This window comes from Podarcis pityusensis (genome assembly GCF_964106645.2).
Source record: "Podarcis pityusensis genome assembly, chromosome: 4".
In the NCBI taxonomy this organism is placed as follows: Eukaryota; Metazoa; Chordata; class Lepidosauria; order Squamata; family Lacertidae; genus Podarcis; species Podarcis pityusensis.
In genome coordinates, this window is record NC_138027.1 from 53586592 (window position 1) to 53599701 (window position 13110).

At 39.9% G+C, this 13110-nt stretch overlaps 1 protein-coding gene across 2 annotated transcripts in view; it reads right to left on the minus strand.

The window, feature by feature from the left end:
• RUNX1 (RUNX family transcription factor 1) overlaps positions 1-13110 on the minus strand; it is a 180811-nt gene that overhangs the window by 35770 nt on the left and 131931 nt on the right. Inside the window, exon 6 of one of the 2 annotated variants that reach the window (XM_081004463.1) lies at positions 10487-10678. The exons of the other annotated variant lie outside the window; for it this stretch is intronic. Coding sequence (XP_080860589.1) covers positions 10487-10678 — 192 coding nt within the window. The remainder of the gene's footprint in view (positions 1-10486; positions 10679-13110) is intronic. 2 annotated transcript variants of the gene reach the window in all.

Below are 13110 nucleotides of genomic sequence, written 5' to 3' on the forward strand. Positions count from 1 at the left end.
TTCCCTCCACAGTTCTGTCCTTCCACCACAATTAAGGTTAGAAGAAGCAGTCTATTCTAGCCAATGGAATAGGTTGGGGTGTGTGCTTAGTGTGTGTGGTGTCCATGATAGTTTCTTTTGTTTACAAATGCTCCCACAGGCTACCCAAAAGTTTGTCAAACCCTGATTTGGAAGCACCTAATTGTCTTGTATAAACCAAGAAGGGATTTTGATTTTTTGAGAAATGCCTTTGAACAGCCCCTTCCTCATCTCACAAACTTATGTTTTGAAAGCCTCCTGGTTTTCAAAGAGGATTACTGTGTGGGTACTGTTGGCTGCTTTCGAAATTCAAAGGATACAAGGCCTGTGGAGCTCAAAATATAGCTCTTTGGAGGGTGTCCTGCACCACTTAGAGCACACATGCCACAGTGTGCACGAATTTGATTCAGTGAGCATTTGCCTTTAAGGTGTTCTTCTTTATTAATTTTTGTTGTATTTACCATGGGAGGTAATTCAAGCTCTGCTAACAAGCTACGAAGTGTTCTGCCAATGTGGAGATTACAGTCTTTAAAAAAAAGAATTCAATGGAGAGTAAAACTGGATTTGTCAGTGAAAGACTAAGAGAGATTTTATTTACCGGAGTTTTGCAACACGCACCTTTAATCTTCGTAACAACTGGGTTATTCATGGGCCCATACTATGCTTCAAAAGCCAATAAAAAAGAACATCAATATCACTAGCATAAGGTCTCAACTATGATGTGTCCACAGTTCAGAGTGCGTCTGAAGTCTTGTATAAGAAGCATACCTGCTTCTGCTTGTATTTTACACAATAAATAAAACTCACCTGGCATTCTTATTCTACACTAAAGAGCCCAAGTAATATATTCTGGGCTGGATCCAGACAAACTTAGCTGAACTTAGGTCCCACTGAAATCAATGGCACGCACATCATGACTTCCGCATCCTATTGATTTCCGTGTGATCCAAGTTCAATTAGCCTTAGTTCTAATCCAACCCACAACTCCTTTAATCCCCCACTCCCAGGAGTTCAGGGAAGGGTACAGGCTCACCCCTAATCCTCACCATTTCATCTTTACAACTACCGTGTAAGAGTAGTCAGACCATAGATCTCATTGGCCCAAAGTTTCCCAGTGAGCTTCACAAACTACCTCGTTGGTCTAAGTCCAACATATGAATTCCGGAAAGGAAGGAGCATTGCACTTTCTGCAGTGTATTACAAGGACTTTGTGAGCCAGGGCTACACCCACTCCTCTGAATTAATTAAGTGCTCAGAACTGTCAAAGTGATAAGTGGCAGGCAGGTGAAATACAACCTCCTATTTCTTGGTGCAACTGAGGTGAGGGAGCAAAACAAAGCAGCAGACACTTCCCCTCTTGGTCAAGTCAGGCCAAACTAAAATTCAACTTTGAGGTTAGAAGGGAGCCTGGATGGTATAGCTGGTATAGCACTATGCAGCCTAATCTCTTGATATCTTTGAGCTGCAATTTTAAGAATTCTTAAAAAGAGGAATGTTCCCATTGAGCAGGTAACCCTGTTAAAGGCAGTGGTGATGAATATCACTTAATTTTTAAATATTTCTGTTGTTAGGGGCTATTATAATCTACAGTGGTTGTTAAGTGGTACTTTATTTAGACAGGTAGGATACTACAGTGGTTAAGAATCATAGAACTGTAGAATTGGAAGGGACACCCAAGGGGTCATCTAGTCCACCCCTCAGCAATGCAGGAATCTCAACTAAAGCATCCATGAAAGATGGACATCCAACCTCTGCTTAAAAACCTCGAGACCACCACGGTCAAATAGCTCTTACTGTCAAAAAGTTCTTCCTGATGTTCAGTCACAATCTCCTTTTTTGTAACTTGAATCCATTGGTTTGGGCTCTACCCTCCAGAGCAGGAGAAAACAAACTCGCTCCACCTTCCATGTGGCAGCCCTTGAGATTTTTGAAGATGGGTACGATATCTCCTATTTTCCAATCTAAACATACCCAACTCCCTCAACCATTCCTCATAAGGCTTGGTTTCCAGACCCTTGCCCTCCTCTGCACACATTCCAGCTTGTCAATATCCTTCTTAAATTGTGATGCCCAGAACTAAACACAGGATTTCAGGTGTCTAGAGCAGACTAAAGCAGTACTATTACTTCTCTTGATCTAGACACTATACTTCTGTTGAGGCAGCTTAGAATAGCATTAGCTTTTTTGCTGCTGCATCACACTGTTGACTCATGTTAAGCTTGTGGTCCACTAAGACACCTGGATCCTTTTCACATGTACTGCTAGTAAGCCAGGTGTCCATCTTATGTTGGTGCAGCTGGTTTTCTGGTGACTTCTGTTTCAGTGTATCTGAAGAAGTGTGCATGCACACGGAAGCTCATACCAATAACAAACTTAGTCGGTCTCTAAGGAGCTACCGGACAATTTTAAAAATTTATTTCGAGAAAGAAATGGTTGGTGTTCAAACCATTCAGTATCTACATCTGTTGAGTCTTTAAGATAGAATGTAGGAGGCGTAAGCCAATATTCAAATGAGACTCTTTGAGATTTTCTCAGTGCACATTTATCTACAGGACAATGGCTTTGTGATGCAAACTGCTTTGGATGCAGGTTGCCTTCCTAACTGCAGATTACAACTTATTAGTTTCCTGCAGCAATTGGCTTTTCTGTCATCAGCATTCTGCAAATCAACTAATTAGTAGGCAAACAATCCTATGATAATTTGCTAGACTCTCAAAACAGGATATTATCTCTCTGACCTGTGAAAAGATAATCCCTTGTGTTGGAGAATTCTCTTCTCACCTTATTGCCAAACAATTAATTTAGTTTTCTGCAGCTGATTAAGTGTAATAGTCTAGGCAGGAAACAGCGTTATTGTACCTTGCCAAAGATCTGTCAGATGAGCACACATGAATATACCAGAATGGCTCAAAGAAGAAAAAGCATGGCAAAACATTTTCTAACTATTACTTCTGTGTCCATATAGCAAATATGTTCTGCTAAGAATCTGAAGTGAAGAAGCATTCACTGATCTAGTAATGTTTACTACCTTTTAAACACAGACAGAAATAAGTTATTTACTGTCCTAGTAGGAATAAACTGAAAGAGACAACTGTTAATTCATTGTAAAAGTGTTTCTAATGAATAGGAAGGAATAGCTTCCTTGTGTATTATATTGATCAAAAGTGGCCTGTAATTAATACTATCAACATTCTGACCCTAACATGGAAGTGACTGGTTTCTACTAGAGCATTTCACATAAGTACCCTGATCCAGGAAGAATGTATTCCAGTAAAAAAACAAAAAACAACAACCCAACAACCTATTGGCCTGTTGTTATGCCGAGTAACTAAAGGCAATAATCATTTGTTTCAGTGGAATGAGGCAGGAAAGGGGAAGAAGTTTCCCAGGGTCAGCCTCCTACTCCTCTAAAAGGTGCTTCCATCACCTGTAAAGCAGACAGAAGAACAGAGTCTCATCTTTAAAATGCAAAAATAAAAAATGGTGTTGTGGTTATTCCAAGGAGAAGAGAAAAAAGTGGGAAATCTGTAGTCATCCAGATGTTGTTTGGCTACAACTCCCATAATCTCTGACCACTGGCCAGGCTGGCTAAAGCTGAAAAGAACAGGTCTAATAACAGTTGTATAGGTTCCTCTGGAATACTGTAACATAACTATTCATCTGGAACAGAAAGTAAACATAACAGGTTTTTTAAACTGTGTGTTTTTAAAAAAGATTCCACACTGAAAATACAAATTTCAGTGCCCTAAAAATATTATGATAATTGTGTCTGAATTTTTCACACATTCTGTTTTTGAGCATTTCATTAAAACCCACAAAAATACTAAAAACCTAGAGAAATAGATCAAGCTATGGAAACAATGCTATCTACAATTCCTTGTGGTCAACCACACCAGTGTGTTTCTTCAGCTCATGGGAACTATGATAAAGATGGATGTTTTCAAGAAATGATTATGACAGCATAGGAGACCTTGAAGATATCTCTTTAAACAAAGCTTTTTTCACCTGGGAAGCAATGAAAAAAATATTACTGCAAAGTTTAAACATTCCTGCCTTTTCCAAAGAAATGATCAAATAATCTGTTACAAAATGCAGTTTTGGTTACTTTTGTCCTTGTAAGCATGTTTTGGTCAATATAATTGGTCACAAGCCTTTTAAAAGGCTTACTTTAGGTGTGAAAATATCCAGAGACATTTCTTTTAACTTAAGTATTGTTGTTGTTTTTAGGGGATGGAGGAAACTCATTTTCTCAATTTTTTAGCAGTACATAAAATCTTTTACATAATGCAACCAGGATCCAAATAATTACATAACTAATGCTGCAAGAACAGGGGAATTTTGGACTTATGTTTCCTGAACAGCAGTCTTCATGGTGTATGGCAAACCAATTTGAAACTGACAGGAAATCTCAAGAAGAGTTTAAGATGTGGCATAGAGATTCTAAATGGGTCATGGAGAAATAAAACAACTGACACATACTTTAGGTAAATGATTTGCGTCCTGGCTTCCATTTTACAGGGCCTGTCAGTATTTTTTGGAGAGATTCAATTGCATACTGGAAATTTAGGTTTGTACAATTAAAGTAGATTAAAGCACTCTGTCAACCCTGTGCTTTTTGAAGTTAGGAAACCAATAGGGAAATGCACTGAAAAGTTTGGGATGAACAAATGATTAATGGAAAGACATATAAGAACTGTGTAAGCAAATCAGGATGAATACTTATTGTCATATAACCTCTGCACAAGTGCTCAATAGATACTGGATGCTGTCTATCCTCAGCGTAGGTTTTGTGTGAGCAAATTAGGATGGATGCTCAGTAAACAGGCTGTTTGGAAGACTCCCACGTCAGTCAAATAATAGCAAAAAGAAATGCAATGTTCACACACTCAAGATATGTAAAACTTCATGAAATCAAATAGATAACACATTGAACTCTCCACAGACTGGAAGCCAGTGTGCTGCAATGGTTAGACCTGGGAGACCAGGTTTCAAATCTCTACTCAGTCATGAGGCTCAATGAATGACCTCAGGCCAGTTACTCATTCTCAGGCTACCTTACCTCACAGGATTGTTGTGAAGATAAAATGGGGAGGGAAGGAAATGTCTATGTCACCCTAAAGTCCTTGCAGGAAAGGTGGAATAAAAATGTAACAAATAATCACCATCCCAAGCACATTTTGTTACAATGACCTAGACTACTTTCTAGGAAAGATAGCAGAGGGTAGTTAGTAAGGAGGTAGAATGATTGCCTCTTGATTCCTCATACACCCAAGAGCATCTTGCCATTATGCGCTTTATATCTTTTACAAATTCCCATATGCTTGAACCATAAAACAAAAGATTACATTGCAATAACCCATTGTAAACATAGCAAATTTGTTCTAGTGCCCCCTTTTCAGAAATATATTGTTTCTTCCAGTTCAAGAGGGTGGTATAAACAAGAAATGTTATGATTAATCTTATGAGCTCTTATGCTGTCAAATAAATACTTAAGAAGATGGAGCACAAGGCAATGCAACATCATGACCGCTATGACCACTGCTCAAGCATTACCAGCTCTTCCAGGACATTAATAACGGTACAGGAGCAGGGGTTGGCACTCTCACCCTAGAAATAGTTACCCATTGCCAGAAGTAATGCAGCAAAGCACCAAACAAAATTGGAAGAGGAAGAATAGGAGAAAACTAGGTGGAGGGCTTGCCTAGAGGAACCTTATAAGAGAAGACCTTTTGAGCACTATCAGTGAAGCCATACGTATATAACAATAAGATTGCAACTGGAAGACGGCAACGCATACAAATCCTTTCCTTACTTGGCTACTACTGGATGGCACACTAGCTTTATTGAACTGAGACTGTGCATACTGCATCCAATGTGCTCTGCATCCAGACCATTACTGCCTGAGCTTACTGCAACAGTAGTAAATATGCCAGAGACTTACTGAACTAAAATGCTTAGATTGGACTGTACCAACAACACTAGTGTGATGCCAAAATATATGACATTATGGTAGTTTTCTGCTGTGTATGTACGAGTTGTTCTTTGTTTTTATAAATTTGTAATTTGTTTATGTATACTATTTAATAGAATTTTTAATACAAAGGAGTTAAAAGTATTACTAGGGCTAGTTTCTAAATATCACAAGTACAGGTCATAAATAAGCACCTGAGAGATATTTGTGTATGTTTAAAAGGGCTGAAATATTTTCATACCACTAAGCTACTGTTTACTCCACCCATGAAAGGGAGAAAGGAATTAACTTCCTATTTTTATCAGGTTTCATATTTCAAACAAAAAGCAGTTTCTATGATGAAAGCAAGTCCAGGCAGGCTAGTGCCCATAAATTGCTTTAATAGACTCCTTGATTTCTTTCATATATATATAAGAAGGAAAATACACCTGTCCATTTAGAAGTTCAAAACCTATGCCTTCACAGGGGTGAAGGGGAATAACTATGCTTTCAAGTTCAAAAAGAAAACTATTCAGTGTATAAGTACTGATGCAATTCTGCAAGCAGATATTTATATAGAGGAAAATAATTGTCATAGATGGAAGCTTTTATGGAGGTACTGGCACAGAAGTTGAATAAAGCCAATCAACCCAAGGGTAATCCCTACAATCTCACGAAGTACATGTTCTATTCTTTGTGAGAGAGTCAGCAAGCCCTAACTGAAAGGCAGTAGCATAAAACCCAGCCCAAACAGAATGGGAACGAGGTATAGCCCCACCTTGGGGAGGAGGGTATATACACAGGCAGAAGAACTGTCTGATAGTAAGAGCTATTCGACAGTAGAACAAAGTGGAGAGTTGTGGACTCTTCATCCTTGGAGGTTTTTAAGCCGTGTGTCTTGGGTGCTTTAGCTGAGATTCCTGCATTGCAGGGGGTTGGACTAAATGGCCCTTGGAATCTCTTCCAACTCTATGACACATTAGCAACTGAAGTGTTATAGGGTTAACCTGTACACGGTTTGCTCTTTTTCTCAATTTGGGTTGAAGTTGCGGGGGGCGGGAATGCATTGAAGTGCAGCATTTCATAAGAAAAGATAGATATGGATTGTGGCTATTGTTGTGTGTGCACTGTTTCCTAAACCAGTGGTGGGAATTGCTGTTCTCCAGTACAGGGGATCTTGCCTATATTTTATTTGCTTTAAGTACACTTTAATTTGAGTTCACTGTATTTGTCTTATGGCTTTTAAGTCTCTTAGTTATAGGCTTCCAAATGTTTTGTCCACAACAAAAATGGGAAAGAAATGTGCCTTATGACAAGCAAATCCTAAATTCCAACACAGAGTCCAAACAAAATACAAAACCATGGTAGGTTAAACTAAATCTTGTTTCCTTTAATATCTGAACCAAAGCCTACTGATAAAACATGGTTTGTTTAAGTTCTGCAAACCAGTGTCTGGAACCAAAATTTGAAGCTTGTTTGCAAACCAGAGTTTACATCTGAGTCACTGTAAATCCATCTGAATTCAGTGCTGAGAATATGGGAAACAAAAACAACTCTAAATCATGGTTTGCCTGCTTCATGTCTACTGTTCGCATAACATGGTTTCATGTTAAATCTGAACCCAGTGAAATGAACACAACTAAGCATTACTAAGAATTAAAATGACAATATATTTAAAAAATGATTTTCACCTGTGGAAATACAAACAATTTTGCATCATGTCCAGTAGACTGTGAGTCTGCAGGGATGAATTTTACTTCTTTTCTTTTTAAAACATCTTGTTGTTTTAGTTCTGAATACATTAATATGAGTACTACTACAATGGGTACTAATAATGATAATAAATAGACCACACCACTGAACTCTTAAAATGCAAGAACACACTTGATTTAAAACAAGTGAATTGTTCTGTTCAAAAACTGTTCAAAGCATTTATTACTAAACTGGAAAATAAACATTAGCTTTCTAAGAAAGGGTCATATGTCATTCATCCTAATTTCAGACATGCTTAATTATGCGTGTAAAATATACCTTTTAAAAATACCTTTGAAAAATATACATTAGAGGGTATTTAATCAAGTCCTTCAAGCACTTAATTCCAGCTACTTTCATGATGATAGATAGTTGCAAAGCAAGATATTTAAAAAGCAAAAAACAAAACAAAAACAAAAACCCAAGACAGGATTGTTTTAATTTGTTTACACTATGTGGTCTGGAATTATAGCTGGAGCCAAGCTTCAGAGATAGCTCCCAGCAAAATATAAGCTAAGAATGCACTTTGCTATCTTTAAAGCATGCCCTGATCCCAATCAAGGTACACAGAAGTAAATTTCATTGCCATCAGCAAGACTTATTAAACATGCTAAGGGCTGGAGAGGTCCTATTAGAAACAGCTTGTGTTTGCTCTGTAACAAATGGCTTAAGTGTTACAGTTGAAGGTACTGTTCCCCAACATGGTATCCCGTAGATGTTTTGAACTGCAGCTCCCATCATCCCTGACCATTGGGCTATGCTGTCTGGGACTGGTGAAAGCGGTAGACCAAAACATCTGTAAAGCACCAGGCTGGGGAAGACTGCTTTAGGGCAATACTTAGGAAGACGCTCTGCTGGATCCCATGTGATTCACATCTGAGTAAACATATACAGAATTAGACTGTATATGTGTGATAGCTGTGTGGTAGCTTTATCTATCTTTAGTCGCCATGCAAAGACTTTTCTTTCTGCCCTTTCCTTTTGGCCATTAACTTGAAGGGTGGCATTGCAGCCTCTTTTACTGGAATGGAATGCGTAAATCCTGCCCTTTATCTAGTTATTGTTATTAAATATTCTAAATTGGTTTTATTGTAAGTCACTTTGGATCACTCTGTGAAAAGAGCAACTATATATATAGTTCCAGCTCCTCTCAGGTGGGCACCATTGCCATTATAAGAGAATATCTTCTGTTTAAAAATATATATGGCTGAAATTTTACTACTCTCGTATATACTGGAATAAACAGTAGATTCAGTTTTTAGAGTAACTTAGGGCTTTCACCTAATGCTGTGCCTGACTGCCTTTTCTAGCATTTTTCTATAGTTCTACAGCACTTGGAGTCTGTATATATAACCAGCCACTCCAACATCATCTTATGAAAGCAGGAGTCTGAACTAGGCTAAAAGATAACTTGCAAACATGCAACAAGGAGTGAGTGTTGCTTAATAACACAAGGTCAGTCTGGAGAATTTTGTGATTAAATAAATTAGTTCCTGGTTTATCACAGGGCAGTCTTAGGGTGTTCTGCTGTTCCTGCAATACAGTTGACGACATACAGATTAGTGCCTCCGTATATCACTTTAATTATTTTTTTAGAGGTCAGAATAGTTAAGGGATGAAATCATTATACTGATATATACATTTTCGTACATATTCTTTGGTTGGAGAACCAGAAGTGCAAATGTCAAAGGGTAGGTGCATTGTGGTTTGCATATTGCATCAGGAACTGTGGACTCAGAACCAAAATTCTCCCCCATCCCTACATGGAGAGGAAAGTGGGATCACCCATGAAACAAGTTCAGTGTGATGTGTGGAAATGGTATCTGAATATCCCTTTGAGCTGGTACTGACGACTGCTGTTAGTGCCTTGAAATTCATGGCAACACCACTCATACAATTTACTCAAAAGTAGAACAACTGAACTCCTATGATCAAAGGATACAAATATATATCACATAATGAATCATAGAATCACAGAATTTAGAGTTGGAAGTTCATACTCTGATACATTTATACTGTGTATGAACTTGCAATAAAAGCCTGATGGCTGCTTGTTTTTCTCAGAGAGAAGAAGCCACCAGGAAGGAAATTTGCAATGGAGAAGCAGTGGACTGGGGAGTAGTTTCCACTCCTTCTCTGCTCTAATAGCTCCTTTTCCTAGGGAAAAGCAGCATCAAACTTTCATTGCATGAAACATGGACACGCATTCTAAGCTGCAAAGCATGTGCCTCACTGCTATGCATATATTGTAGCCAGGATCGGCCGACCCATGCGGCAAGATCTTCACTCATCCCTTCTTCCCTGGTGGGGAGGGAAATGCCATTTTGTGGTTCTCCTCAGGTGCCAAAATATTTTGAGCCGGCCCTATTTGTAGGATCATTGTTGAGTTGATTATAATGCTGTTAATTGGCTGGAGGAATCCCACAGTAGTGTGCAATCAGAGAAATGAATGAGCATTTGTTTTGGGAGAAAGACTCTGCCTAGTTTCTTCTACACTGTTCTTCACCAAAGCTTTTCCACAGTTGTTTTGAACCTTACGTCAAACTCAACCTTTCCCACATTGTCTGCTTGCAATTGCTGTCCTCTTTCACCAGCAGCGCTAGTGCTAGATGTGCCAGATGAAACCCACTGGGAGGGGGGTTGGGGAAACTGTCCCAAAGTGCCATCCTATACAACAGATCAAGCCAACCATGATTCCAATGGCCAATGGATGACCGTCTCCTTGATGCTCAGGGTGGAGTGAGGGGAGGAAGTTCAGGTACTTACCCTGAATCTGGCTCTGAGGCTGAGGGTTAAAAGCAGTGGTGTGGTTCAAGGAAGCTCTTGGGTTAGGAGTGGGGGCTGGGTGGTGTGGGCTGACCCTTATGGCTGTGCGACGCAACTGCTCCAATTCGCTCAGACGCTCTGAAAAGGACAAACTCCCAGGCTTTGTCTGCTCGTCTAGTTTCTGACGGTGTCCTATTGCGGGGAAGGGGAAAGAAGATGAGAACAATATCTGACTGACACATAGCAGAATCTGTTGCTGTGTATGCACCCTATTACTATGGTCAGAAAGTCAACAGGATCTATATTGCAGGGTAGTCTAGCCAATGTCGAGGCATTCAGATATTGTTGGATTCAAACTCCTATCGGCCCCAGCCAATATGGCCAATGGTCAGGGATGCTGGGAGTTGTAGTCCCACAACATCTGGAGGGTACATCAGCAGCTACCCCTGAAATATTTACTACAAATATGAAGGGCTCAACTCAACTAAAACCCGATTGGTTTCAATAGGATCTGAATATTTACGTGGATTGGAACTGAGATCTTCAACACACACCACAATGTTGTTTATGTACACGCAACTGCAGTTTGCTCATGTTCTACATAATTATTACACTGTCAGGGAATGCAGACCCAGAGAGCATGGGAAGATGCCATATGCCTGGTCAGATAACTCATCCAACTAGTCAATGCAGTCTTACTCATCACGTGCTCCCTGATATTTTTTTTAACCAGAGATGGCAAGGACTGAAACTGAGACCTTCTGTCTGCAGAGCAATGACTGAAGACTAATGAGTAAAGGCATCCTGTCTTGTCTTCCTAAGCTCAGAAAGATTATAGGACAGTTCAGCCCTCTGTTAACTTCCTTCATGGATCCTGAGGAACATCAGAGGGGCCAGAGGTTGCCTCTTGGTAGAAGCAGCTCTACGCCCATAGGACAATGTGCTTGTGGGAAATCCAACTTGGAGGTATGTACTTATTGTATGCAGTACGCGGGTGGCACTGTGCGTTAAACCACAGAGCCTAGGGCTTGCCGATCAGAAGGTCGGCGGTTCGAATCTCTGCAACGGGGTGAGATCCCGTTGTTCGGTCCCTGCTCCTGCCAACCTAGCAGTTTGAAAGCATGAAGTGCAAGTAGATAAATAGGTACCACTCCGGCGGGAAGGTAAACAGCGTTTCCGTGCGCTGCTTTGGTTTGCCAGACGCGGCTTAGTCATGCTGGCCACATGACCTGGAAGCTGTATGCCGGCTCCCTCGGCCAGTAAAGCGAGATAAGCGCCTCAACCCCAGAGTCGTCCGCGACTGGACATAATGGTCAGGGGTCCCTTTACCTTTACCTTTACTTATTGCAATTTTAAAAAAAACATATTTGTTGAACAACATTTCCACTTTCCTTATTGGTGAGTGATTCATCTCTGTACCAGTGCAGTCAGACAATATCCTAGCAGCACTCAGGAAAAGGAGGTGGTGCTGGAATGATGCACGCATACCGTCACACTTGGGATGGGGTGAACATATCAGCTGACATCAAGAGACTCACAAAAGGCAGGACATTAGCAAATCTTCTCCCCAAATATGGAATTCTTTTCCCCTTGCTCTATTTCTTTCAACCAATTCCTTTTTATTTTGTCTGAAAAGAGTGAAAACGGCTGCATCTCTGATGCTGCTAAGCCTTAAAAAAAAAAAATTCTACTCCACTCCTTTCCCTAAACTGCTTCTATTTACTTACTGCAATGAGTAAGTTTTCCTTTTGAAGGAATTCTTCTTCTTTAGGAGATAGCCCCTGCAGTTTTAGTGATGGAAACTCTTACAGAAAGTAACCTCTCCAAACACATCACACAGACTGATGTGTGTGCTGTGGGCAACAAAATCCACAACAAAAGCCTCTTGCATCTCATTCTTTTGTTCCTTGGGGTATTAAATAAAATCTGAACACATAATTGCCATTTATTTTCACCTGAGGTGGGTCATCAAATGAATATCTAGTCCTGCCTGACAAAGTCAAACGTGTCTCCTGCTCTACAGAACACTATTCCACACAGCCCTGAAAGCATTTTCATGAGGACACTGAACTTTTTTTTTAAGGAAAGTTCTAAGAGGAAAACACACACTTAAAAGTAGTGCCTAGTAGCTAAAATTAAATTTTATAACTTGTGCTGATGTTCCAAATCTGAGCAACTCGTCTCTTCTTCCTCCTGCCAGATCCTTTGGCACAGCTCACTGTGTCTCGGATTCCACACTGAGTTATAAATTATCACAGGAATGGAAAGGGGAGGGGAGCACAGGACTTGAGAAGTGATTGTATCTTTTACACCCACTCCACTCCACTCCACTTCCCTCCTGCTCTTGTTAAAAAGATAAAAAGAAAAATACTTTTATTTAATACTTTTTTATAGTTCAAATGCAAAAGCCTTTCTTTCATTTGTCAGTAATGCAAATTCAAACTTGGATTCAAGACACTCGGCTCGAATGCAAACGCTTGGAGTCGTGCAAGCTGTGTACATATGTAAAATGTCATCGACGTGGTGATTATTTTCAGCCTCGTGGCTTGAACGCCTTGAGGTCAGAATCTTGATTCCAGAGTAACGCCTGGCAGATCTAACAATACATATAAGATACAGTTGTC